Genomic DNA, 27,700 nt, shown 5'->3' on the forward strand with positions numbered 1-27,700 from the left:
CAGTGCTGGCACTTTCGTCACCAGCATCAGGGGCCACGCTAACACTAATGCCAGGGAAGCAAATTTTAGAAGTCATACTGTCGCACAAGAGCTATTTCTGGTATTTATTAAACATCTAGAAAGTGTTGAAAAGAGTATGCCAATATTTCTTTACTATCTCTGTGATCTAAACCTTGAACCAAATGCAGAAGGTAGTTTTAGTGACATGCTGACAAGATAAAAGAGAAACTCAGACTGAAGAAACATTCAGGACTTCCTTTGGATTATATGACGTTAGGAGCTGTGAGCATCAATTTTCTACCTATCATTATAATTATGGAAACCCTTCAAATGCAGCAACTCATTAGAAGACAGCCACACTAATAAACAGATTCGGGGGGTGGGGGGGAGAGAGCTGATACATATCTATTTGCCATCTACATTTGATCTAATTTGCATAATTAGAATTAGAATTGTTATTTCCTTTCATGAGGTCTTTTTCTTTGATTTTTAATATATTCTGATAATTACCTCATCTACGCTAGATAAAAGACATGGGAAATGGCAGCTGCTTGCTTTTGCCTCCTTCCTGGTTACCCATATTCATGAGCACCCACAAATGCAGTTACTAGAGGCGCTGCAAAGTTACCTACCTCAGGCAAACAGCTACAGACACGGGACTCTGAAGCGATCCAAAGAAGAGATAGTACTTGGTTCTTCTCACTCTGCCTTCTGCCACATTCAACCCCCAAATAAAACATCTCAGAGAAGAACCCCTTTCTGTCTGCAGGGACAAGAGCAACTTCGAGTTTAAAAAGCGGAAAGGCTTCCACTATGAAATAATGAAGGGAACTAATAAAAGACCCTGTTTCAGAGTCCCAAAAGACAATCCAAGCTCTAAGGTGGGGTGATATAGGAGTCGATTAGTTGTTAGCTTAATTTAATATTATTTGCCTCCAAAACTAGCTCTCAAAATAACACAATTTTTTATTAAGATTTCTTTCAGCGATGCTAGCAAATCAAATTAAAACTGTGTTTCAAACGGAGATTAAAGGTCGGCTGTCACCTCGATCTGTGCGGCCAGCGTTGCTTTCTCCTGGTCCTTCCGTTCCATGCACCGCTTCACTTCCTCTAACTCCGAAGCCATGGAGTTGAAGTTCAGCTGCACTCGCAGATCTGCCATCTGCTTCTCCAGACTCAGTTTCTCCCGCTCTACTCCTTGAGGGGTAAATGGAAAGCTCCGTGGTTACTCTCTAGCCAGGGGAAATGTCCTCTGTAACACTTATCTCTAACTTGGTGTCTAATGCTCTAGCTCCCATTACCCACTCAGCAGGTTGAGGATCTCTGTGGTCCGTCATCAAGGCTCATGGTCGCCACACATTCATGAGTTCCACTCAGCACCACTCCTCAGCCTTCAGCAAAATCAAGTCATACATAGTTTTCAAATCGACATTGGAAGCTATGCCATTCTATTTTATGTCATAGTAACATTTTCAGTGTCTCCCAATTTCAATTACAACTTATTTCAGGACACTTTTTTTTTTTTAATAGAAAAGCACTGAAGTCAACCAGGCTACTATATACGGACGCTACAGAAACTTCCACAATGAAATGTTGTTCTTACATATAAGCAACACTTATTCTTCTCAGTCTCTGTAAGACTGACTACTCTCTTTTCACTAATTCGGAAGGCTATACCTGAAATTATAACACTGAATAACATACATTTACTATTTAATTCAACACAAATTGCTTGCTCAATGAAACAAAAACATTTTACTATGTTCTTCACATATGAAGACGGGTAACCTAAAAATCCATTGTCAATAAGCTTGCATTTACAAGAATGGAAAAATACACAAGATGCTTCCTTTACTCTAAAATATTAGCAATTAGAATATATACTAACAATTTAAGACTACCATTTTTTCCAATAATTTTCTCCCCACAAAAGAAAGAAAGATCAAATCAGATTTATAAACAGTTTATAAACATATTCCACCTTGAGAAATAGTAAAGTGCTCAAAACTTCACATTCAAAGAGAAGACACACTGGCTCTTCCACAACATAAGAACAGCCTGACAAATGACAATAGGAAGGACACAGTGAACTAAGGAATGGGGAACTAAGCTGTACTTACACAGTAGATTAAAATTCTACTAGGCTGGAAAAATTGGTAGTGGAGTGTTACCCTGGATAACAAAACAGCATGAAGTGCCGGCTATAAAACAAGGTTCAATATTCAGGTAGGTGTTGGTATGAAGCAAACCCAATAAGCAACAAATACAAGGACAGGGAGAGACAGAGTCAGCAGGGAGCTCGGCATGGTTTACATCCATGGTTTGCAGGGCCTTGGACCTTCAAATTTCTCCCAAAGACTGTATGATACACTTATTATGATACATACAGTGTGGCTACCTACTACTAAATACATGTTGTAAAAAATGTATAGGAATAAATGTATATATACATTGTACACTTCATAAAATGTTTATATATTTGGAATGTATACATACAGAATATAGTAACATTTTTAAACGTAAAATACTAATGTAGATAGACGTTATACATATATGTATATCATATACAATAAAATGTTTCATAAGATTAGAGTATTAAAACATTAACAATAAAAGAAAAGAAAAATTATGCTCTCTTCACACACCAAAAGGATTGTTATATACATGCTGTCTGGGAGGATGCTCACATCATTATGGGTCAGCTAATTACAAGTTCAAGTTTGCAGAAGACTTGTGTTAAAACCTGCCAGTAAACACGGTTACAACGTGGGACCTTTGCAAAGTGACTAGCTCATAAGAGTCACTCTGCTGGGTGGTTAGTACCGGATGTGGGACTATATTAGTTATTATGAGTAATGCTTTGTAGTAAGTGCTTTGCTAGCTGCCTCTCGCAGGTGTGCTTTCTTGTGTTGACTCCCGTGTTCATTCTCATTCACCCTCTGCCTCCTCTCTTTCTCTCCTTCTCCTCCAGCCCCCACTGGACTTGGGGACTTGCCCTTGCCTTTCATTCTCTGCAGTCTTCTCTCATCACGTAGTCACCCAATGCGTTTTTATGCAGCAAAGCTGCGGCCACATGCAGCCCCTGCATCTGAACTTCCTGGCTGCCCAATCTGGGAGAAATGCACTTATTTTCTTTAATCACTGAAGTGAACAGTGATCTTTCTCCCTAGAATAGTTCCATGAATAAGGGAGATAACGTGTAGGAAGTAACATAATACCTTTCACATGATAAGAATCCAACATACTATAGAAGACAGGTTGTCATGAAATTAATAAAGTGAACAGCTCTTGTCTTAGAAGGGTGGGCAGCAGTGTAGAAGAGAGGGTGTAGAGGAGTCAGAGCACAGAAAGGCAAGTTACAATGGCAGAAAGTGAGTTGACACATGTCGAAGCTGGGGTGGCAGAACAAGAAAAAAAGAGGTGACAGATTTGAGAGCTATCAGAAGCCATGTAGTGACACAAGCCTGTAATTCCAAGAGCCAGAGAATATAGCAAATGCTCCCAGCTGCAAGCCCTAGATCATGGAGCGTATGATCTTCTCTCACAATGTGAAAGAAAATGAGAGAGATGGGGAAAGATACATAGCAGACCAGAGGTAGGGACCGATTAATGAGTGGAGAGAAGAAATAATTTCACATGTTACTTTGTGTTTTAGGGTGAAGTATCTGGAATGGGAAATGAAACCATCAATCAAGACAAGAAGGAGGAAAAGGTCTGTTTTTGCTTTTTACTTAAAAAATACTTCATTTCAGCAAGAACTTATTTATACAATACCATATGCAAAAAAAAAAAAAATCAATGTTTTCAGACCATTATGGCTGTCAATTTCTGCACAAAGCAACTCGAAAATGTAAATTGGGATACTTCTTCCCAAAGCTGACAACACAGTTTCCAAAATTTAAATATTTTAGTTACATGAATATATATATATAAAGACCTGTAATAGCAGTATGTTATCTATCAGACAGCAGCAACAGCTTTTGCAGTTTTTTCAGCCATTGATACAAAATTATTGAGAATCCCAGAAGACAGAAAAAAAGGATAAAATGTAAAACTCTAGAAAATAGCAAACTTCTCTTTCTCTACTCTTTCCCTGACTCCCTGGCACCGCCCTGTTTTATTAGCTTCTCAAGCATCTCCTAGAGGTGGACACTCTAGAAGAGCATCATTAAAACAAGCTCTGCATAAGGCATGGCCAGTACCATGTCACAAGACAGGAACAAGACACTTCACAGTCAGAGCTTTCAAAAGTGATGTCGCATAGCTACATAATACTGGAGGATGTATTCCAAAGGCATTAGAAAACCATGCTTTCAGGAGAGGATGACTCAGTGGTAAATTTGCTGATGCTGACTGTACATTTTAAGAATGAACACATGGACAGACCAACAAGCAACTCCACCTGGTGGGCTGAAGTCGGGAGACTGAGGAGGAGCACGCCCAGGGATGGTTCTTAGCAAGTACTAGCTAAAGCCTAGGATTCAATAGCTCCTCAGGAGAAATCCTAAATATGAAAAGCCATTCATAGAACACAAGGCAAAATCAACCTCAGAACAGTGAGCATGAATAGAGGCATAGCAAGGCAGAACAGGAAGGTGCAGGGGTGAGATCATCAGGAAGGTGCAGGGGTGAGAACATCAGGAAGGTGCAGGGGTGAGAACATCAGGAAGGTGCAGGGGTGAGGACATCAGGAAGGTGCAGGGGTGAGGACATCAGGAAGGTGCAGGGGTGAGATCATCAGGAAGGTGCAGGGGTGAGAACATCAGGAAGGTGCAGGGGTGAGATCATCAGGAAGGTGCAGGGGTGAGATCATCAGGAAGGTGCAGGGGTGAGATCATCAGGAAGGTGCAGGGGTGAGAACATCAGGAAGGTGCAGGGGTGAGGACATCAGGAAGGTGCAGGGGTGAGATCATCAGGAAGGTGCAGGGGTGAGATCATCAGGAAGGTGCAGGGGTGAGATCATCAGGAAGGTGCAGGGGTGAGATCATCAGGAAGGTGCAGGGGTGAGATCATCAGGAAGGTGCAGGGGTGAGAACATCAGGAAGGTGCAGGGGTGAGGACATCAGGAAGGTGCAGGGGTGAGATCATCAGGAAGGTGCAGGGGTGAGATCATCAGGGACAGAACCTTAGGGACAGAGACAGTCTAATGAGGTAAGAAATGATGGTGCCTCTGCATTTCTGCATTTGACTGTGATCAGTACAAAACCAAGCCGAGACTGGATTCCAGCTCCCAATCTCCAGTTAACGAGACCCTAATGTTAGCTGTTTATATATTAAAAATTACGGAGAAAAAGAAAGTGATAAAATAAAGGTACATTTACATCTTAATTCCAAAGACACACAGGTAAAGAAAAGAATAGAAAAATTAAAACTTCATCCCAACCTTTGGATGGTCTTTCTTAGACAACACCCAGGGGGCAAGCAGGTCTGACAATGGAAATGGGAAACTGGAAAGAGACAATGGAATGTCTCTTCACACCCTTGCTGGAAAACTTTGTAGATGATTAAGAAATGTGAAAAGCTGAATTAAGCATGACCTGAGGAGTACATCTCTAGGGACAGGAAGCCACATCCAGTATCCAGGTTATACCTCTTCTAAACCTCCGGTCATCCCCTTGATCATCCTGGTGGCTTAATGGTTGCTTGGAAATGCAAGGTACTTGATGCTGCAAACCCCTTTGGTCACCTTCTGCTTTGATAAGTTGTGTACGCAGCTCTTCCACCTAGAGTAAGTCAAAAATTAAACTTCTATCAACCTTCAAAAGCAGGAAACAAATAAACTCCGATTACTCTAAACTACATTCTGGGGGAAACATCCACTTGTAATGGACTGCTGTAGTACAGTAAAACCAGCTTAATGCCCAGGTGGTCACACACACAGCAGAGCAGACTTACACCCCATGCTTTTTCACTCTTCCATGCCTTTCACAAAGAATGTCGTTTCCTTCTCTGTGTCCACAGTGACAAACAACTTCAACACCTCTCAGTTTCCCCTTTCTGCTTCTGAGAATGTAACCCAGAACCTTTTGGAAGGAGGATATCACCGAGCATCATCTTAATTGTGGTGCTCTGAATAAGAATGGCTCCCACAGGCTCATACTCTTGAAGGCTTAGGGAGTGGCATTAGGAGGTGTGGTCTTGTTAGAGGAAGTATGTCATTAGGGTGGGCTTTGGGGTTTAAAAATGCTCAAGCCAGGCCCAGAGTCTCTCTCTTCCTGTTGCCTTATGATCTGTACATAGAGCTCTCAGCTACTTCTCGAGCACCATGTCTGCCTGCATGCTATAATGCTTGCCATCATGATGACAATGGACTAAAGTTCTGGAAAATGCAGGCAATAACCGATTAAATGCTTTCCTTTATAAGACTTACCATGGTCATGGTGTCTCTTCACAGAAACAGAACACTAACTAAGACACAAATCTACTACATTCTAATTCTTTTGAATTGTTTTTTTTTTTTTAGACAGGCTTTTCTTACATATCCCAGGTTAGCTTCTTACAGCAATCCTTCCTGCCTCAGCCTCCTGAGTCCTGGGATTACAGGCATGTGCTAGCACATCTGGCTCAAATACATGTGGCTTTGACCTCAGTTCACTCTGTTACTACCCTTCAGCACTTATCTATTTTCTTATTGTTCACCTGTTTTCTCACATGGAAACATGCTATGCTGGTGATTAGAGTCAAATGAAGGAATCATGACTTAGCATTTTATATCAAAATAGACCTCAGGAAAGCAGTAGACCATGGAGTTGTAAGTGCCTGAGGCCACTGGCTGCCTTATTCATTTTGATGTATATACAGGGAGACTGGCAAATTTTCAACCATAAAACAAATACATTCCTAACAAACATAATCCAGTTAGCAATGGAAAAACAAAGTCACTATGACAACCTGCATCAAAAACTGGCATTAAAGATTACAAATTGGCACTTTAAAATATAAGGAATCAGCATGGAATTAAATACCAAGATCCATAAAACAAATTGTGAATTCTGCCCACATGAGTGTCTCAAGACCACTGACTGAAGAACAAAGTCAATAAATGTGTTTAAAGGTTCTGCAAAGCAAGTGCCTTTCCAGTACCACTGTGAGCATGCAGAGCGACTTCTGAACACGTATGACAGCAGGCATCCTGGCCTGCAGAGCATGTCATGTAGCTGAGCTATGAAATCTCATTGCCCAACAGGAGGCACATTCTGATTTAGAGAGCACAGAGGGAGGGGCAGTAAGAAACATATCCACCCTTATCCAGTGCACATAAAATGACCACTTAAAGTTACTCAACTTTAGATATCACAAGCTCCCAATTGCTACTAGGGTTAATGGGCTACAAAACACTACACCTAAAAAGTAAGCCTCATCTGCGGCTAAAAGGAGCCAGGCAGCATCCTGACAACAAGAGCAAAGGCAGCGATGTATTCAGAGTAACCTAAACACGCAAAGGTCTGTTCAATCTATTCTCTCCTTCCTCCTTATTCTCCAGTGCCTCCTTGAACAGAATTAAGCTCCCGGGAAATTTTATCTTACACATCCAGTATACTTGTTCACTGTTCTGCTGAGAGAGATAAGTAGAAAGTCAGAGCAGCAGTCAGCAAAACACATTGTCACAGTGGGAACTCGGTCTGGCTTTTCTGTGAGCTCTCTGAATCTTCACATCTGCATTCTGTGCTAACATACATGCCCTAAGGAGAAAATTTCTAGCGCTAGACACAATCCACATTTAACGAAACAGCAGACTGTCTTAGGTTGATAGACTCACCTGATGCAAAAGCGTTTCTCTATTGCTTTCAGATTGACTCAGCAGCCTGCGTGAGATCTCCAATTCCTGTTCCAGCTGGCATTTAAACAAGATAAAAACATGGAAAATGAGGCATAAAATAACTGTGCCCAATGGACAAAATGTGCCCAGTGGGCCACAACTTAAGAAGAAAATAGCAAAATAGTTTCCAGGAGATGTTCGCAATGAATGGGATGGCATTTTACCATGAACATACATTAAACTTCCATTAAAATGATGTTAATTACCTAATATAAAGGGGGTTGCATGAAGCATCCTAGATATCTGAGACATAATACGTTTCATCTCAGCTATGATCTCAGATCCCTACCCCTAGGCCAATCCTCAATTCATCTCTACAATAGTCATTTTTACCAGTCTCCTGAGATTCCCCATCCAGTTACCAATAATGTGAACAAAACCCTAAAACAGTGTTTTCTAGAGCAAGTGTGGTCAAATTTACTAAATTAAAACGAAACCCACAGTGATCTAATAATTCAAAGTACAGTTTATCTAGCATGACCTCTTATAGTCCTGATATTCAAATATATCCCTATATCTTTTAAACTTCTAAATTCAAAAAAGACATTGAAAATCTCATTAAAATATAGGTAAATACCATAGAAAATGCAGTTAGCTCAGCAAGCATCCTAAAAATTCAGAACATACCTACTTACTTCATGGCAAAGAATGCAATAAAATAGAACATAATTTTTTAATTTTTTTTATTTAGAGCTTTTATGTGCTATACTTTATATTTTAAAACATAAGGTAGTATCAAAAATTTGTATTAAGGTGTTTTTAAGGGCTAAAATATGTAAATTATTTTCAATAATCATCTCGCTGAAACAAACTACCACCTTTTAACAACTGTCTGAATAGTGGGTGTACACAGCAAGGATCTGGAGGAGCCTCAAGACACAGGCAGTAGGCATTTACAAAAGAACAAGATAGCTAAATGTACTCACATGCACACAAAGCTAGTCAGATCTGTAGAATCACTGCAGCTTAGACTACTGCCAATTTCCTGGCTTGATATTCAATGGCAATTACATAGAAATTAAGAAAAAGGTATACATGTTGTTTTGAAACATCGTATGAATCTATAATTATTTCTCAATGGACTGTGTTCTATGTTTTTGTGTGTATATACGTAAGTGTGGGTACATGTGTTTGCAGCCTTGGAGACATGCATGTTAATATCAAAGGTCAATATCATATATCTACCTCAATCCCTTACTACCTTGTTTTTTGAGATAAGGTCTCCACTGAACCTAGAACTCTCCATTCAGCTAGAATGGTTGGCCAACCCACCTGAAAGATCCTCCTGCCTCTGCCTCTGCCTCTCCAACACTGGGATTATTGGAGTACACTGTCATGCTATTCTTTTATTTAGCCACTACAGATATGAGTTTGGACCCTTGTGCTTGTGTTTGCTAACCCACCTCTCCAGTCACCATAATACTTTTTATCCATTTACATAATAGTTCTTTAAAATTATACATGTAGCTAGTAAAATAGATGTATAAAAACAAATTATATGTAGTACTACCAGAACTATAAAAAAACATTATTATGGTTCTTTTGGATCTTATGATGAAATAAAGAAGGAAAAAAAAAGTCACCTTTCAGTGAAAATAGCTTTGAAGTCAAACAAGCTACTACTGGCCATAAACTTACTCTAACATCAACAGTTGCAACACCCAAGGGGCAAACCCAATGGACTAATATACCCTGCCTCACACAAAGGTGTTGTGGAAGCAAGAATAAGGTCTACAGAGAATGGTGACAGCTTTCAGGAGGTGATCATAGAAAGGGGATATGAAGCTAATGGCAGAAACTTTCCTCCAACAGTCCTAATCATGGGTTTAGCCTTAAAACTAAGAGGTTACTTGCCCTCTGAATTGCCTTTTAGAGCTAAGATGGTAGGATCAGTGTATCTATCACATAAATATGATATCTATCAAAGGTCCTTAGCATCTACTAAGAATGCAGGACATGGTGGTTTGAATAAGAATGGCTCCCTTAAACTCATATATTTAAATGCATAGTCACCAGAGAATGGAACTGTTTGCAAGGATTAGAAGGATTAGGAGGTGTGGCCCTGCTGGAATAGGCACAGCCTTTTTGGAAGAAGTATGTCACTGGAGGTAAACTTTGAGAATTCAAAAGCCCATGCTAAAGTCACTCTCTCAGCCTATAGATCAGGCTGTAGAACTCTCAGCTACAGCTACAGCTACAGCTACAGCACCTACATGTATGCTGCCATGCTTTCTGCCAGGATGATAATGGATTGAACATCTAAAACTATAAACAAGTTCCTATCAAATGCTTTCTTTTATAAGAGTTGCCTTGGTCATTGTGTCTTTTCACAGCAATAGAATAGTGACTGAGACAGAGAGTATTTTCAAACCTGGGCTGCTGACTATGCCTATCTATTATCGAGAAAATGAATACATACAAAATGTCTTGCCATCACACAATATATCTTTCCTAACTGACTTGCAAAAGTTAAGTTTTTTCAGTGTTCTCCAGCATGGAAATAGAAATATCCACCTCTCAGAAAGGAGAGAAGTCCAAGATGATGTGGGAATAAACAACCTGAATGTGCTACCGAGAGTGAAGGTAGAATCATAAACCACCTCCCTTCACGGCATGAAGGCACCACTGTGTTCCAGGAAATGATCTCAGGGACACTTTCACAGTGCTCAACAACTATCGAAGACCACCAACCACCATTCTGATCAAAGGATAACTTTCAAGATCTTACTTGGCTCTTCTCGGTTTCACTTTGTCGCAGCTTTCTTTTTATTACGTCCTCATTCTCATCTGCTTTAGCTTCTTGTTTCTTCAGTGCCTAGAGTGAAAGCAAATGAGAACAGTGTATTATTCTAGAATATGCACAAAGCTCAAAGTTACCACTAGGTTGTACTGAAGGAGGGCCCAAGAAGATATTGAGTTGCACGAAATCTGCAGACAAATTCAAGCCGGTTCATTCACAGACTCCTTAGCAACACTTCAGTGAGGGTCAAATACAAACAACTTCCTGATCGTTCACATCATTTCCACTAGTTTCATCTTTTTCTTTATCTTTGGAAATCTTACTACACAGAGAAACTAGAGTGCCAACAATTGTTTGGAAACAAAGTTTACTGCACTTCAAAGTAATCATACTGAAGGTTGTCTTAGTGTTGTGAAGCAACACCACGAGCAAGGCGACTCTTAGAAAAGGAAGTATTTAACTGGGGCTTGCTTACAGTTTCAAAGGTTTAGTCCATTATAATGGCAAGGAACATGGTGCTGGAGATGTGGCCGAGACATACATCGTGATATACATCCTGACAGAGAGACAGAGACAGAGACAGATTGGGCCTGGCTTGGGCTGTTGAAAGCTCAAAGCCCACCTCAAGTAACACACTTCCTCCAACAAGGCCACACAACCTAATCCTTCTAATCCTTTCAAACAGCTACCCTCTCAGGTGACTAACTATTCAAATATATGAGCCTTTGGGAGCCATTATTATCAAAACCACCACAAAGGGTTACATGACCCACTGGATTTGGACATAATACCATAAACTAGTCACTAGTTTTGTAGGTTCTAAAAGCACACAATCTATGACATTAAAAACATGCCCATAGTGTCACCATTATGTAGATGATATTTGCACAAAACATGCCATGCCATTGAAATTCTCCTCTACCTGCAGAAATATACAAATTCTTATCTAGTTGCCACTCTTTAATTATAAAAGAAGCTTAAAGAAAATTCTTTCAAAAGCTAGCCACAAAAATGTTAGCTAGGACGCCAGGCAGTGGTGGTGCATACCTTTAATCCCAGCACTTGGGAGGCAGAGGCAGGCAAATTTCTGAGTTTGAGGCCAGCCTGGTCTATAGAGTGAGTTCCAGGACAGCCAGAGCTATACAGAGAAACCCTGCCTTGGGAAAAAAAAAAAAAAGAAAGAAAGAAATGTTAGCTAGAGTTTGTTTTTATTTCAAAAAAAAAAAAAAACAACTAAGCAATAGGAAAGAACTTAAAAAGACTTTCATAATATCTAAATGGCATTCTGTGCTAATAAAGAAAAGTATTTGACTATTTATCACTTACATTTAGCAAGGCAGATATAACAGCCATACAAACTGAGGAAATGGAAACTACCTCAAGCCTTTCCAATGAAGCAACAGAAAATAAGTAAATATGGTAAAAATTGACTTTGATGTAAATATACTATCATAATCCATTTCATTAACCTACATACTCAAATACATCTTAAATCTACATCTTGTGTGTCAAGCACTAATATACACAGGCATAAAATACACATGATTCCTTGGTCTCTTCCTTAATAATATCTCTCCCTCTTCTCTCTCTCTCTCTCTCTCTCTCTCTCTCTCTCTCTGCATGCATGTGTGTATGTGTGTGTATGACAGAGACAAAGAAGCATAAAGATGTGAATAAAAATAATATAAAGGTAGTTGCAACCTTTTAAATTACTTTTATTTAAAAGCAAAACAATAATTGCATATCTATACACATTTATTTTGATTATATCCCCAACTTTGGTTTCATATCTTCCTAACCTTTCCCATATCCTTTTTCAACATTACTCCTACAAAATTCTGTGCTATCTTATTCCACAACACCTTCATTCCAACTTGGATTAATCATTTATTTATTTTGTTAATACTTCTTTACTGGATTAAAAATCTAATTGGATATTTGCAAAAGGGATGATTAGGAAAAGGTTTCTTTGGGTAATTGACAACTTTCATTTAACTAGGAACAACCTCCACTTCTGGATTCAAACTCCTGAATAGAAACTATTCCACATGAGCCTGTGGCGAAGGCTGGTTCAGATCAGGTAAGGTCATCAGAAACTACAATATTAAAAGAACAGAGAGAACAAACACCACCAAATAGACAGGACTGTCCCAGACACAGCAACCACTCCCTTCCATCACTGAATTCAAAGTCAAACTAAAAAGTTACTGTACCCCTAAGGAGTAGTGTACATGATGTGACGCTCTAGTGCTGTTCAGCCCCTAGTGGCCTCTGTTTGCAGATGGAAGCAAGAATCATCAGCTGGTAAGCTGCACAAACTTGATCTAACCTCCTGCTTCAACTCTGAGTCTAATTGACATAAAAACATAAACTCCCAAAATTCCCCAGTGAAGAAATTTTCCAGTTTAACCATCTAGAATTTATCCATTTCTTCCCTTTCCCATGATTTCCAAAAATTAAATTTGAAAAATTGTAACATTTAAGACTAGAAAAACAAGAAAGATATGTTAACATTTTCCAAGTGTTTGCTTACTTCAGTATTTAATCAAACACAGTAAAAATACATATATATATATATATATATATATATATATGTGTGTGTGTGTGTGTGTGTGTGTGTGTATACTTATTTAGATGTATTTAAAGACATTTAAAATAACCATTCAAGATTTTATTTATTTCAAAACAATTCTCATTTATCAATGTGCTACATTTCCAAAGAGTAACAGAAAAGCTTTCATTTTATTAGAGTGACGTCTTAGAAGACAGAGATCTTGTTTGTCAATCACACTGTATTTTGAAGACAGTACTTGGCACATATTAGATATCAAAGGATGCTATTGGCTACAAAAATAAATATTCCTTTATAATCTTTGACATCACTAGCAGTTACTCAGCTAGATCCTTTACATACCAGGAGCCTTCCCACATTTCCCCCACCTGTGATTTATTTTATTTTTAATTGTACGTATTTGTTTGTATCTATGTATAGGTATGTACAGGTACCAACAGAGACCAGAAGAGGACATCAGATCTCATAGAGTATAAGAGCCATGTGGGCACTTTGTACTCACAGATAACAATCAAGAACGTCAAACACACAAAAATGTCTCTTCAAAGAGAAAGATGTAGAACCTGTTTGGGCAGAGTTCTCTGCCCAAAATGCTGAGAATGTACATATTTAATAGTCAGGTGACCTCTGCACTATCTGTGTGGCCAAGCCAAGCTGGTTCCCCAAGACCCTTACCTTAAGCCTGTTTATCAGGGTCAGTCTATACATCCCCCAGACCTTATCATATACATTGTTCACTATGAGCTGCTTCCTTAGTCAATCTATAGAACCTATCTTTATGGACAGTGCCACTTGTATGTACTTTATAAGAATTTCAATGTAATCATATCTTATGATTTGTTGTATACACAGGATTGAGTTATCACCAGGAAATCTTTTTTTCCAAATTCTGCTGTGCTTAAATGTGCCTAAAATAAACCATCCAGTATTGGACTCTCAAAGTTTGGACCAACACTGGCCTTTGAGTCATGTTGAACAGGACTTTCTTCTTGCCTCACATGGATAAACAATCAGCTAGGCATGGTATTTGCAGAGACCCCTACAGTAGATCGGGGGTGATAGGTCAGTGTAAGCTGTGTGACGTAAGTGCTGGGAACCTAACACTGGTCTTCATAACTGAACTCAATCTCCAGCTCTCCCTCCCATCTTTCTTAATCACTATATCCTCGCTTGCATCAAGTTATCTATTCATCTTGAGAACATTTGAACATTATAGTGATGATGCAAACTAAGTATTTACTTTTGTGTTTTGGTCAAAGAGGTGATAAACCTTCTCCAGTTGTAAGAAATCATTTTTATCTTTTATTTAGGTAAAGAAAAAAATTTCATTTGTTGGTTTTAATTTTCTGTTTTGTTTTGTGTTTGAAACGGGGTTTCACTATGGAGCCTTGGCTGTCCTGGAATTCTCGATGTCAATGTAAACCAGGTTAGCCTCGAACTCAGAAATCCTTCGGCCTCTGCCTCCAGAGTGCTAGGACTGAAGACATCCATCATTTCGCCAGATCCTTAGTTGAATTAAAATATTTTCCTTTAAAATACTGTTAACTTTACAGAAGAATTGCAAAGATAGCCCAGAGATTTTATACATTCTTCAAAAAGTTTTCTCTTAAACTAACATGTAACATAGTATGTTACATTTACCAAAATTGAAATAATCACGTCATATTAGGCTAAAGATTCTATTTCCACTAAATGTACTTTTTGTTCCAACAATTGATATATACTGTACTGCATTCAGCTGACTCCTTTTCCATAGCCTCATATAACCAGTTAGTTTCTGGGTTTCCCTTGTCATTTAACTTATCAGTGTTTCTACAGTGTACTGGTCAAGTATGAATTTGGCAAGAGGTGGAGAAAGGAATGGACACTATAATTAAAGTACCTTCTACTGCATCACATTGTAGGGCCAACATGACTCATGGTGAGATTACCCTCAGATGCTAGAGTAAAGTAAGGTGATGTCCATCACACTTTGATAGAATAATTTAGTCCCCTCTGTAAGATAGTCTCCAGTTACACCCACTTTCACCTTATTTTCCACCTCTGAGAAGAAAATATCTAATAATGTGTTTAAATGAGTAAAAAGCATCATTACCGTTGTACTTGGGAATGTTTTGAGGCTACACAAACACTCAAGGAATTTTAGCTCAAGTCCAAATCCATAGATCACTATAGCAGTTACTTAGGTCTTTGTTACCAACCCCAAAGTCTCCCCATCAGAACATGCAGTCTAACAGCATCTAGAGACTTAGTAAGTTTACTCACAGGTCATGCTCACTAGGTAATAAAATCCTGAATGTCTTTATTCAAATCCCAGAAGGCATACTATATCAAAATAATTAATGAGTGATCTAGAATTATGTCCAACTATGTAAGTGAATATAATACACTCAGCAAGTCTCCATCAAACATGATGTTTTCTAAGTCCCTAGGGAACTCCAATCACCTATCTCTTCCAATATGTCTTGTCAAGTATGTGTTGGTCTGTCTGTAGCTTGTGACACTAGGCAACCTTCTAAATCCTACCTGATTTGTTTAGAGCAATCTGTTTCCATCCCAGTGATATGTTCTGAGCATCTAAACTCATAACCCATCTCTAACACATCGATGCCTCTGCCTTGTAAAGAAAGACTGTCATTTAACAGGTAATATGTGAAACAGTCATGTTCATTCTCACACAAATGAATATTTACTCCATTTGTCTCGTCTTGTAATCAATGTAAGTACTTATTATTCTCATTGGTATAAAACTAAATGAATTTAACTTAAATCAAGTTATGAAACTAAAACTGTCTTTTAAATTCAAATACCCATGCAAATAGGTTTAATTTTTTTTTAAAACACATCTATTTCTCTCTTTCTTCCTTTTTTTTTTTTGGGGGGGGGGGGGGGTTCGAGACAGGGTTTCTCTGTGTAGCCCTGGCTGTCCTGGAACTCACTTTGTAGACCAGGCTGGTCTTGAACTCAGAAACCCGCCTGCCTCTGCCTCCGCCTCCCAAGTGCTGGGATTAAAGGTGTGCGCCACCACTGCCTGGCTATCTACATCTCTCAAACATCCAAGAACATAAAGCAATCTTATACTCCTTCTTTCTTATCCACTTCAAGTTTCAGCACTTGATCACCTCTTTACAATAACGCTTTTCAAAAATAATAGTTTTCTGCTGAAGTCTACTTACTGCCTAAAACTTTATTTGATACTTTCCTTTTTAATATCCCTTGTGGTGTAAGGATGTGTAAGTCTGAGAAATTTTAGGCAATGGGATCCTTTAATTCTATTGTTTCAGGAAGAAGTGCACATACGAGGCACTGAGGAGTCATCAGAGCAAAGGACCCACTTGTGTTACATCAAGAAATGCCATCCCATTCAGACATCATCTCTGCTTTTACAGCAGCATGAGGCAGCAGACACATCAGCCCAGGGGCAATATTCTAACCTTGAATATTAAAGCAATTCTTCTTCATTAGGTAGTTCAGCATAAAAGTCACAAAAGTCTATACCATTCAGTCTGGATTGGAACAGCCTTCAACTTCTGAAAACAGATTAACACTGAAAAAGAAACATTTTACGAATGGGCAAGTCAAAATGACGAGCTATTGTGTTAAGCATTCACTCTAAGGGTTAACTCGTCTACTTCCTCTCTGAAGGGGCTAACCCCTGCACTGGTTTCTGTCTCCCTTTGACTAGACCAGGCAACTCAGAATTACATTAAAACTGACCTCGTAAAAGCAGCTATAAAAGAAAAGAAAGGATCACTTGCTGGTGAATGTCTACAACTGTGTTGTTTTGCCCTTTTAAGCTTAGTTTTCTTAGAGCCGCTTAGCCATAAAGCTATGGTGTGCCCTGCTCCAGAACTGTCATTGTCTTTTACAGTTTTAAGATCACAGGGATACCACAGAGTCTTAATAGAGGGCCCCTGAGGCACATTTAAATCTTTAAAAACAACAATTTTTCTTTTTTCCTTGAGTGTGGCTATTTGCACTACAAGGACAAACACATTGAACACTATTACAGTTCTTTAGAAGCAGATGAATGTAAACACTTACTGTTGTGGATTACCAAGAACGCAACCTTTCCTTTAGTGAGTGGAGGAAAAGGCAAAAGGAAAATGTGTGTGGAAACTCCCGCATCTTTCACAATAAACGTGTTTACCAAGCGTCTCTAATAGATGACACATTCAAATATGTGGAACAAATAGAAATTACAGGCTCCTTGTGTCTGCTGCAAAGGGACCAGCAAACTTGGTTATAATGATGGCACTAGAACCCTTAGTGAAAGATTGCATGCTAACTTTCTCATGGGCAGGGCCACTGGTATTCCCAGAGCAAAGCCATGAGCATCACGTGTCCTGATTCATGCTCAGCAGTGTTACAATGCATACCTCTGGTCACAGGGAAGAACGTGGAAATGATTCACTTGGAAACCCGCAAAACTAAAACAGGAAGAAAAAGACCTCCGGACTCATCTGAAACATGAGTCAGAATCATTATGCTCGCAGGGATGAACGGTCCGGTCAGCCTTTTTTTTTTCAGTATTTTATTTTCAGATAAAAACACATCACTGAGAAACAGAGCACAGATGCTCTTTCTCTACTTTTATGTTTAAATTTCCCACATAAAGATGAAGTAAAAGTCAGAGAATAAATACCTTAAGATTTCCAGATTACAATGAGATTACAATACCAATCAGATCACATGATACATAAGTTGAAGTTAGAAGTTGGTATTTATGTATATTATAAATGTCAACAATATCTTTGAGGACATTTGTTTACTCCCTGTTGAAAAGAAATTGTATTAAGGAGACAGGATTTATGAAATATTATGATAGAAACTGAATTTTCTTTTAAGAACACAGTTGGAAAAAAAAAAAGAACACAGTTGGGTGGCTAGCTCTGAAATTCTCTGTAGAAGCCTAAATACAACTCCAAAGCCTCAAACAAATGGACTAACGCACACTGGAAGAAAGTTTTCTGTGAAACCCAAGGACGCTGTTGCTCAGAATGAATGTGATTTGCTTAAATTAATGGAGATTTTTAGTTCGTCGAGTTCCACGAATTTCCAAAGGCTGTTTTTTCCTAAATCAAGTCAGAGATTGCTCCCCACGAGAAGGAGCTCAAGTCATGGAAAATCTTAGCCTTTAAGTCCACCCAGTTGGAGATTATCTGTGCCAACAAAAACTAATGCTCAAAAAAATGGTTTCTATCAAGTCAGAAAAACAATACACTTATATTCTAAATCTCTAAACAAACAAGTTTTCGACTCAAAACTAGCTAAATGGATTTTTTAAACTGTTAAAAAGCAGTTTATTTTATAGCCATGACCAGGGAAAGAAAAGCCTGCATTAAAAGCTACAACTAAAACAAACAAACTCCCTGTTTGGTTTTGGTAAGGTGGTGAGACTGCATGATGAAAATCTCAAGGAGATCCAATACACATGCCGACATGACACCTGCTCATCTGGGAGCTATCAGTGTAAAGGACACAAGTTCATAGGCCTGACAGTTGCTGGTCCCAGGGGTACATTCCTTTAATCCCAGCACTTGGGAGGCAGAGGCAGGTGGATGTCTGTAAGTTCAAAGCCAGACTGAGCTATCTAGTGATGCTTGGGCTCAAAAGGTGGGGAAAACCTGCTGACAGTTGAACCTGTAGGCTTCCCTCACGTGAGAGGCAAGCACATAAGTAGTCACAAGGAGCTGGCTTTTTTTTTTTTTTTTTTTTCCGAGACAGGGTTTCTCTGTATAGCCCTGGCTTTCCTGGAACTCACTTTGTAGACCAGGCTGGCCTCAAACTCAGAAATCCACCTGCCTCTGCCTCCCAAGTGCTGGGATTAAAGGCATGCACCACCATGCCCGGAGCTGGCTTTTAATGGTCATTGTAGACTCTACTACAAGTGGTTAAGTTCAAGTTATCAAAAGTAAAACATTATCTAATGATAATTCTAATCCTTAGCAAGGAGCCTTAAAGTTGTCTACGGTTTTCTAACATAAAGCCCAGAGATTTGCTTTGGGAATGGGCCTCTCCATGCCATCTGATTATCTCCTTTTCTTGTATGATCTGGTGCTTACTATGCTGGGAATCCAAGAGACTTTACAAGGAATATTGTGGTAGGATACATCAGAATTTATTCTGACCTACTTTCCCTAAGCAAACTTCGGGAAACTTCTCAACTCCAGTCAAAATATATTATTGGAGTCTGTTACTGTTTGAGGCACCTGGATCCAATGAGGCCAAAGAAGGTCATGGGTTCAGTCACCATGAATGCCAATTTGCTTTGCTTTGCCTCACAGCCATAATCTTTACCTCTAACACCTTAGCCAAAGGCCATGGGGAAGATGGACTAGGCCAGAGATCTGGGATGAGTCAGCAAAACTCCACTACCATGACTATGAAAATAATTCAAGACTAAACGCCCTCCTGACCAGTGTCAGGATTTCAGCCTTCAACTGTTTATAAATTTGCAGATCTGCAAAACAAATGCGTCGTTACTGCTTAAGAAGTTGGTGGGCTGAAATGCCATGCAAGCCTTTTAAAGTCTTTAATTCAAAAACAACAGTGGTAATAAGCATTATTCCCTGAAAGACCACTGCTTTTACTGGAACAGATTGTATTTTTATGCAATCTTTTACTTAATAAAAAACTTGCAAGTAAAGTTAAATGTGAGCCCAGCAAGGCACTTTCCAGGATTTCCTTCAAAATCAGAAGGCAGAATGCTCTTAGCAGAGGCTCTGTTTTCATCTGAGTAGTTTCCTCTCAAAAAAGCAACCCCGGCTTTTCTCAGAGGACCAGAGCAATGTGATATCCATTTGACGCTCTAAGTGGGGCCACTGAGCTAGAACTGTTGACAAACAGAAGATCATAGATAATTGTGGAAATTGAAATTAGAATTTCTCAAGGTTCATCTGTCTGCGGACAGAAAAGCCCGTAAACACACAACATCTTCCATTGTTCAGAGGCCCCAGGAATGTTATTTTATGCCTTTTGGTTTGGGGGTTTTGGGTTTTTACTACTTTCTAATAAAAATAAAACAGGACGGAATGGATGAATAAAGCTATCTGTAGCTGAGTGCTCTTTGTTTGCACAATATTACTATGCACTCAGTAGCTGCCCAATAAATATTAATTGATAATGATGGAAAAGGATTTTATAAACAGATGGCCTAGCAAAAATTCACTGAAGGATGTAGACAGAAGCATCGACCCTGTAACACAGAGATGATACTAATCCTACTTACAGAAACTCTCAGGCTATGGTCAGGCAGTTGTTCAGTCAACAAGAGCAAAAGACACTTTTCATCATTACCAAAGACTCAGCAGCACTGAACACTTACCTGCAGACAGTTCTGCATAGAGGTCCACACACAGCCTCCTGACAGCCTGATTTGTTATCACTGATAATGGAAAGGTGCACAGCAGGGAAGAAGAGCAGATACACGTGATTTCAATGATACCTTTGGATCTAGTAATATGTGGCATGAACACAAAGTGTCAGCCCTATACCCAACTTACAGCAGAAATAAGCATCGGTAATGTAAAATCCCAGTGCTGCCACGCAAAGTCAGGGACTTCACAGAACACCTTCACATGTGCTGAAAGAACGGGTTTCCTTAAAGCTAGAGAACTGAGATGCTGCAAAACCCCAAAGATCAGAGGTGTGACTGTGGGATGGCAAGCCCATCCGTCCCTCACTTGATGTCCTGTCTTCCTGCTGGAGGTGGGCTCTATAAGTTCCCTCTCCCTACTGACCCTACTGTTGGGCATTTCATCAAAGGTCCCTGTGAGTCCTGGGAGTCTCTCACCTCTCTGGTGCACTCTGCACCGTTCCCCCCCCCCCCCACCTCCTATTTCCTGAAGTTGCCTACATTCTTTCTGCTGGCCCTCAGGGCTTCAGTCCTTTTCCCTCACCCAATACCAGTTCAGGTTCCCTCCTCCCTATCCACTTTCCCTCCCAAGTCCCTTCCTCCCTTCCCACTTATGATTGCTTTTTTCTCTCTCCCAAGTGGGACTGAAACATCCTCACTTGGGCACTTCAGCTTGTTGAGCCTTTTGAATTCTGTGGACTGTATCTTGTGTACTCTGTATGGTTTTTTAGTTTTGTTTTGTTTTGTTTTTTGGCTAATATCCTCTTATTAGTGAGTACATACCATGCATATCCTTTTGCGACTGAGTTTCCTCACTCAGGATAATATTTTCTAGTTCCATCCATTTGCCTGAAAAAGTCAGGATGTCCACGTTCTTAATAGCTGAGTAGTATTCCATTGTATAAAAACATTTCTGCATCCATTCTTCTGTGGTAGGACACCTGGGTTGTTTCCAGCTTCTGGCTATCACAAACAAGGCCACTATGAACATAGTGGAACACTTGCCCCTGTGGCATGGTGGGCCATCTTTTGGGTATATTCCCAAGAGCGGTATAGCTGGGTCTTCAGGTAGATCTACTTCCAATTTTCTGAGGAACCTCAAGATTGATTTCCAGAGTGTTTGTACCAGCTTGCAATCCCACAGTCACACCTCTGACCCATAACTGTTCCTGTCTGAAAGAATTAAAGGGATGGAAATGGAGAGAAGCCTGAAGAAAAGGTCCAGTAACAGGCCCAAAGTGGGATCCAGCTCAAGGGGAGGTCCCAAGGCCTGACACTATTACTGAGGCTATGGAGTGCTCACAAAAAGGGATCAATCATGGCTGCCCACTGAAAGACCCAGCAAGCAGCTAAAAGAGTCAGATGCAGATATTTGCACCCAACCAATGGACAGAAGCAGCTGACCCCTGTTGTTGAATTAGGGAAGGCTGAAAGAAGCTGAGGAGAAGGGCGATCCTATAGGAGGACCAGCAGTCTCAATTAACCTGGACCCCCATGATCTCCCAAACACTGGACCACCAAACAGACAGGATACACCAGCTGATATGAGGCCCCCAACACACATACAGTAGAGGACTTCCAGGTCTGTGTTCATCCAGAGATGAAGCACCTAACCCTCAAGAGACTGGAGGCCCCAGGGAGTTTAGTGGTCAGGTGGGGAGGAGGTGTGGGATATGGAGCAGTTGGAGGGTGGGAGGGGAGGGGCAGGGAATGGAATATGGAGTGTGAAAAATGAATTACAAGTAAAATTAAATTTAACAAAAAATCCCAGAGGTATGAATAACCAGAAGAGTGTTTAGATCCTATGAAGAGTTATTCCTAATGGAGTAGGAAGGAGGAAGTTATAACCACATTAATCAACCTTAGAAGACCTACCACACATACACACACACACACACACACACACACACACACATACACACACTCACACTTTTCAAACTTCTTAAAAAGTGTAAATTAATATATACTACAGAATTTTAGAGAAAGACATTTGAAATGAGGAAGTGGGAGGAGCAGAAGCCAGCATTTCATAACTAATAGATTGAATAAGGTTTTCTTAAAAACTAAAAGCCAGCTGGGCAGTGGTGGTGTACACCTTTAATCCCAGCACTTGGGAGGCAGATCTCTGAGTTCCAGGCTAGCCTGGTCTACAGAGTGAGTTCCTGGACAGAGAAAGAAAAAGAAAAAGTGAAGGCCTAAGAAAATTGGAACTTAACTGTCGTTCATATCAAAAAGAGGTGACAGGTATTCTGGGACAGCTTACACTACACACCAGCTCACAAAACTGCTCTGTTTAAGGAATCCAACAGCTGACAACAGCCATGCCGCAGCTTCTGAGCTGACAACACAGCTCTAAACTCTCAGCTTGTACCTTATCACTTCTATACACTAGGTCTGATCAGTGGAACATTTTAATATAGGCAGCATTTCCTAGGGCTTCAATGGCTTGCACACACTGTCTACGATGTTGGTGAACCACCATGACTCCCTGAATGGAAATGGAAATCTGTAACAAAGTTTATCCTAGAGTCTCCAAGACCTTTCCTGACTTTGCTCCGGAAGGTCTAGGGGAACTGTTTTACAATTAAAAAAAAAAAAAAAAATTAGAATTGTTTCAGAGCATAAGTGGGACCTGCTCATCATAAGCTGTGCCTAAGCTGGGGGTCAGACACCTTTGCAGGATAATGCCCCTAGGAGCTGAGCCCTGTTGTCCATCATTTCCTTTTTATCAGTGTGCTGACATTGACGACTCTTTCATAACCCTTGCTACGAACAGCACTTTCCTCTTTGCCAGAAAAAAATTAATAAAATAATCCATACGGTAACAAACACTGAAGAGCGAGAAAAACAATTACCATGAAGTAAACTGATAAGAGAAAGGGCAGTGGTGGGAATCAGAACCATGGCTGTCAGGATTTAAGTCCTCAAGCCGCGGAGCAAGAGTGTTCCACAAAGTAAGTAGCCAGTAAATAATCGAGGGGCACAACTCACACCCACAGAAACACTCCCCAGACCAATTGGAAAATACTAAGCCCCAGCAGAAATATGGGATCTCCCAAGCACAAGCGTTGCCACAAAGGGCCCAAAACAATAACGTTTTGCCCTCCGGTGTCCTCTACAGCCCGTGCATACCTAGAAATACTGCCTTACAAAATGTATGAAGAGGACCCAAAGGCAAGGCAGTATCATAGGTAATGTTAAACCCATGGCTGCCAACACAGCACCCAGGACATAGCATACGACAGTGCTCGCCAAATGAATATCATACTAAGTGGTACTCTGAGGATACTGGATACAGCATTCATTCTTTCAATCAATCATTCATTCATTCATTCATTCCATGAACACCTAGCTTGGACTTACTATTCCTCAGGCATTGTTATAGGAATTGAGATAGGACCATAAGCAGAAGCCATGAAGAGCCCACCCTCAAAGGCTGGTTAGGGGACAGAAAGGTGACAATAGTGGAAAAGTATTGTTAAAGAAAAAAGAAATAGCCGGGCGTGGTGGCACACCTTTGATCCCAGCACTTGGGAGACAGATAGAGACAGGCGGATTTCTGAGTTCGAGGCCAGCCTGGTCTACAGAGTGAGTTCCATGACAGTCAGGGCTACACAGAGAAACCCTGTCTCAAAAAACCAAAAAGAAAAAAGAAAAAAAAAAGAAAAAAGAAAAAAGAAATAAATGTAACAAACTCAGAAGGGAAGGAGGGCATTTTTCTTGGATAGTTACTAAAGGCTTTCTGAAGTAGCATTCGAAAGGAAAGGCAGGCATAAGCCACACAACTATTTCAAAAATCAACTTCATGTCTCTGAAAACAGGAAGTACAAAAGTCCAAAGGCAGAAAGTGCAGAGCATGCCCACAGAAGGGCAGAAGCCCAGCATACGTGACAGTGATGGCTCTGACTTCCCTGTGGGAACATGACTGAACTTGCAAAGGCCATCTCTCCACCATATGAGTTCAGGAGACCAAAATCAGGTTATCCCACTTTACACCGAGCATCTGTACCGCTAAGCCATCATGCTGGCCTGAGGTCACTGTAACTGTCCTACCATTCACGAGGGTGAGAATAACTGAACACTGCAGTGAGAAGAAACCAGGAACCAGATTCAAGGGACTTTTAGTGTGAGGCTTTTAAATTTGTTGTAACTGTGACAAAAGAAGAATGTGACATCATCTGCATGCCACGCAGGTGACAAAGAGGTAAGACTTGAGGCCAGCGGCCTTCTCTGTTTGCACAAGCAGAAGACAGCAGCAGAGGCAACAGTCAGTAGCAGTTACAAAGCCGATAGAGCCAACTTTCATAATTATTTTTAAATCAGAGTTGACAAGGTGTGAAGAATGAGAGAAAAACAGACAACAAAGACAGCAGACACTCAGTTCTCAACACTTAAAAGTGCATCTAACATCAGGATGATTATCCGTCTTCCTTAGAAGATGCATGGTCTGTTTCTTGTCTTTCTTTGGATGAAAGACACACAAAAATTAAGCTCCAGCGCCTTCTGAAGAAGCCCGTAGGTCAGAGGGGGCAAGAACGGGAGAGCAGAGCTGCGGGGCCCAAGTCTGTGCAGACACTGCGCTGTGAGCGTCAACATCAGTGTGACTTGATCCTCATCCAAGCGTGGCCGGAGAGGCCATGGAAACCTCATTCTCAGGTCACACGTTCTAAGCCTGTGTGCTTTCTCCCATCCCAGCTCCATCAATTGAGTAAAGAACCTTACAGCTCTGAACAGGGCTTGAAAGCTTCACCGCAAATGGACGATGATTACAAATAATTTGTTCCTCCCCTCCTGAGCAATAATTAGAACCTGTTTCAGTATGTGACAAAAAGAATTAACAGATCTTAATAATAGAAATCAATTAAATGCACTAAGCAGTAAACCATGTCTGTTTATCAAGGAAAAATGAGACTCACTGAAGGAAAATTGAACAGTGCTAATTACAGGAACAAAGGTAAATGGTACAAGGTACAAAAGGGGTCATGAGTAAGAGAAAGACACAATGTTAGGAAAAGGCTCGTGTGAGATGCGACTATAGAAAACAGGGGTGTCTAGGATGCTGGCTTAAAGCTCGGACACGTTAAAGTGGAAAAGAATCAGGAATATATATAAAATTAACTCTCATATCAAAAGCTGGTCTCCGCCTTTCTGCAACTAAACAGACTAACTCCTTCATAAAGGAAAGGATGGGAGGAGGCAGGGAGTGAGGGAAGCCTGGATCCGGAGTATTAAAGCAGCAACAAGTGAGCTCCAGACTCCACGTAGCATATGTAATCCCTGAATTTTTCCAAACAGTGTGAATCTATACAGTTTCAATTTTAAAATGACAAATAATGATATTGTTTTTAATTGTGAGACTGATGTCAAGGACAGTTTACAGAAATGCTAAGAGCTGGGATGTATAGTCTGTAGGGAATCCATCTTAAGCCAACCTGGAGCTTGAAGAAATAATGCCTACTGATGGTTCAATACTGACGACTAGTGGTCAAAAACAATACACCAAGTCCTTAGCCAGCGTTTATCCTACCACCGTTTTTTATCAACTAAATTTAAAACACTAGACACAAACGACATGAAAGTTTTCATTTGAAACATTCAGGAAAAAAAAGAAAAACACTAAGGAAAAGAACAGAACTGTATCCAAGGTCCCTTACGTTTTTATTCCGAAGCCCACATGGTGAGCACACGTCTGAAGTCTCAGCAAGATCAAGAACTCCAGATTAGCCTTGTTATGTGTTAAGACTGTCCATTATTTAGATAGTGTTCCAAAACAGAATCTACTTGGGATCTGCCGTTGAACTATAGAAGAAACAAGTCTTTGTGCCATCTTATCTACAATCTTGGAACTGAACGATCTCCCACAAATACTGTACCAAAGAGGTCTTACTTGTAGAATCCATATACCTGGGGTAACTCCATTCTAAGCTTTCAACTACTATGACATACTGAAATAGCAAACAATTCTCCTAATAGCATGAGACTTCAGATAGATGAGCGTCAATATAATGTCAGGTCTAGCAGCCTGCTATGGGGATCGTGTTATTTATATAATATTAAATTGTGGTTGATTATGTTCATAGGGTTCTAGCTCTGACATTGAACCATTTCATATTAAATCTCAATGAAGTAGAGTTCACCTTCGCCTGCTCTGGAAAAGCCTCTTAATGGAGATCGTCTCTCCCAAAGTGTTACATGCAGCAAGGATCATTTACATCTGAAAATAACGCTCATCTGCTCAGCAGCTGTTGGCAGCATAACAGCATACTACGTGAATGACCTGGTACTTGGAGTCCCAGGACAAGAGTAGACGGGAGTGACCTGGTGTTTGGCAGAGGAAACCACATTCTAGGGAAGAAGACATACAACCACACAAGCAAGCAAGCAGCGGCTACAGTTTGTGTAATATGCCATGGCACTCAAGAGTGAGGCACTGGGAGGCTATGTTAGAAAGAGAGGAAGTGTACAAAGTCCTACCTGATGATGGCAAGAACGTCAGGTTCGCTAAACTGGAATGTAAATGAATGAATGAATGCCCCGATAAGATAGGAAAAACCACTCTGGTTAAGGCAGCTTTGCAGAATAGCATATTCAAGTAGGTAAGCTTAAGTTTTTAGACTAAAGCTGGAAAGATGGCTCCGTTGGTCAGGTGCTCACATGAACATACAGACAGAGATACATTCCCTACAGCACTCAGAAGAAAGACGGGTTCAGCAGCACATGCCTATAGCTACCGATGAGGTCAGATTGGGATTTCCAGGGCTTGCTAGCTGACCAGACTCTTGAATGGGTCAGCTCTAAGTTCAGAAAGAGATCCTGTCTCCAAAACTAAAGTGGACAGTGATTAATGACACCTGAAACTCCCTTGGATCTCCAAATATACACACATGTGCAGGCACACCTGCATGTGCTTGCTCACGCGCGCACACACACAGACACACTCAAATGTACACACACTTTTTATCAAATGATTTTATTTATTTATATTCTAAATGTTGCCATGTACAGACATTGTTAAAAATGTGTAACATCCATTAAAGATGGAAACAATCTAAAACTGCAAAGTCATAATCTAAAACTGCAAAACAATCCATAGAAAAGGGTAGCAGGAAAAAAAGATGACAGATAATAACATTTCCAACATATCAATACGGCTGAACTTACCTAATGAGGTTGCTTTAAGGCCAGTGGTAAAGTTCTTATGAGGAAAGTGGG

General features: G+C 40.2%; 1 protein-coding gene across 9 annotated transcripts in view; it reads right to left on the minus strand.

Moving 5' to 3' along the window:
- Window positions 1-27,700, minus strand: part of Cep128 (centrosomal protein 128) — a 385,966-nt gene that overhangs the window by 289,954 nt on the left and 68,312 nt on the right. For all 9 annotated transcript variants that reach the window (XR_001780497.2, XM_017315228.2, XM_030246966.1 and 6 more), the window contains 4 exons: window positions 10,548-10,634; window positions 7,760-7,834; window positions 5,591-5,723; window positions 1,046-1,197 (listed from right to left, as the gene is read on the minus strand). Coding sequence is in view for 8 of the 9 variants with exons in the window: in XM_017315228.2 (XP_017170717.1) it covers window positions 1,046-1,197; window positions 5,591-5,723; window positions 7,760-7,834; window positions 10,548-10,634 (447 nt within the window). In the remaining variant the exon portion in view is untranslated. The remainder of the gene's footprint in view (window positions 1-1,045; window positions 1,198-5,590; window positions 5,724-7,759; window positions 7,835-10,547; window positions 10,635-27,700) is intronic.

This window comes from Mus musculus, chromosome 12 (assembly GCF_000001635.26).
Source record: "Mus musculus strain C57BL/6J chromosome 12, GRCm38.p6 C57BL/6J".
Taxonomy (NCBI): Eukaryota; Metazoa; Chordata; class Mammalia; order Rodentia; family Muridae; genus Mus; species Mus musculus.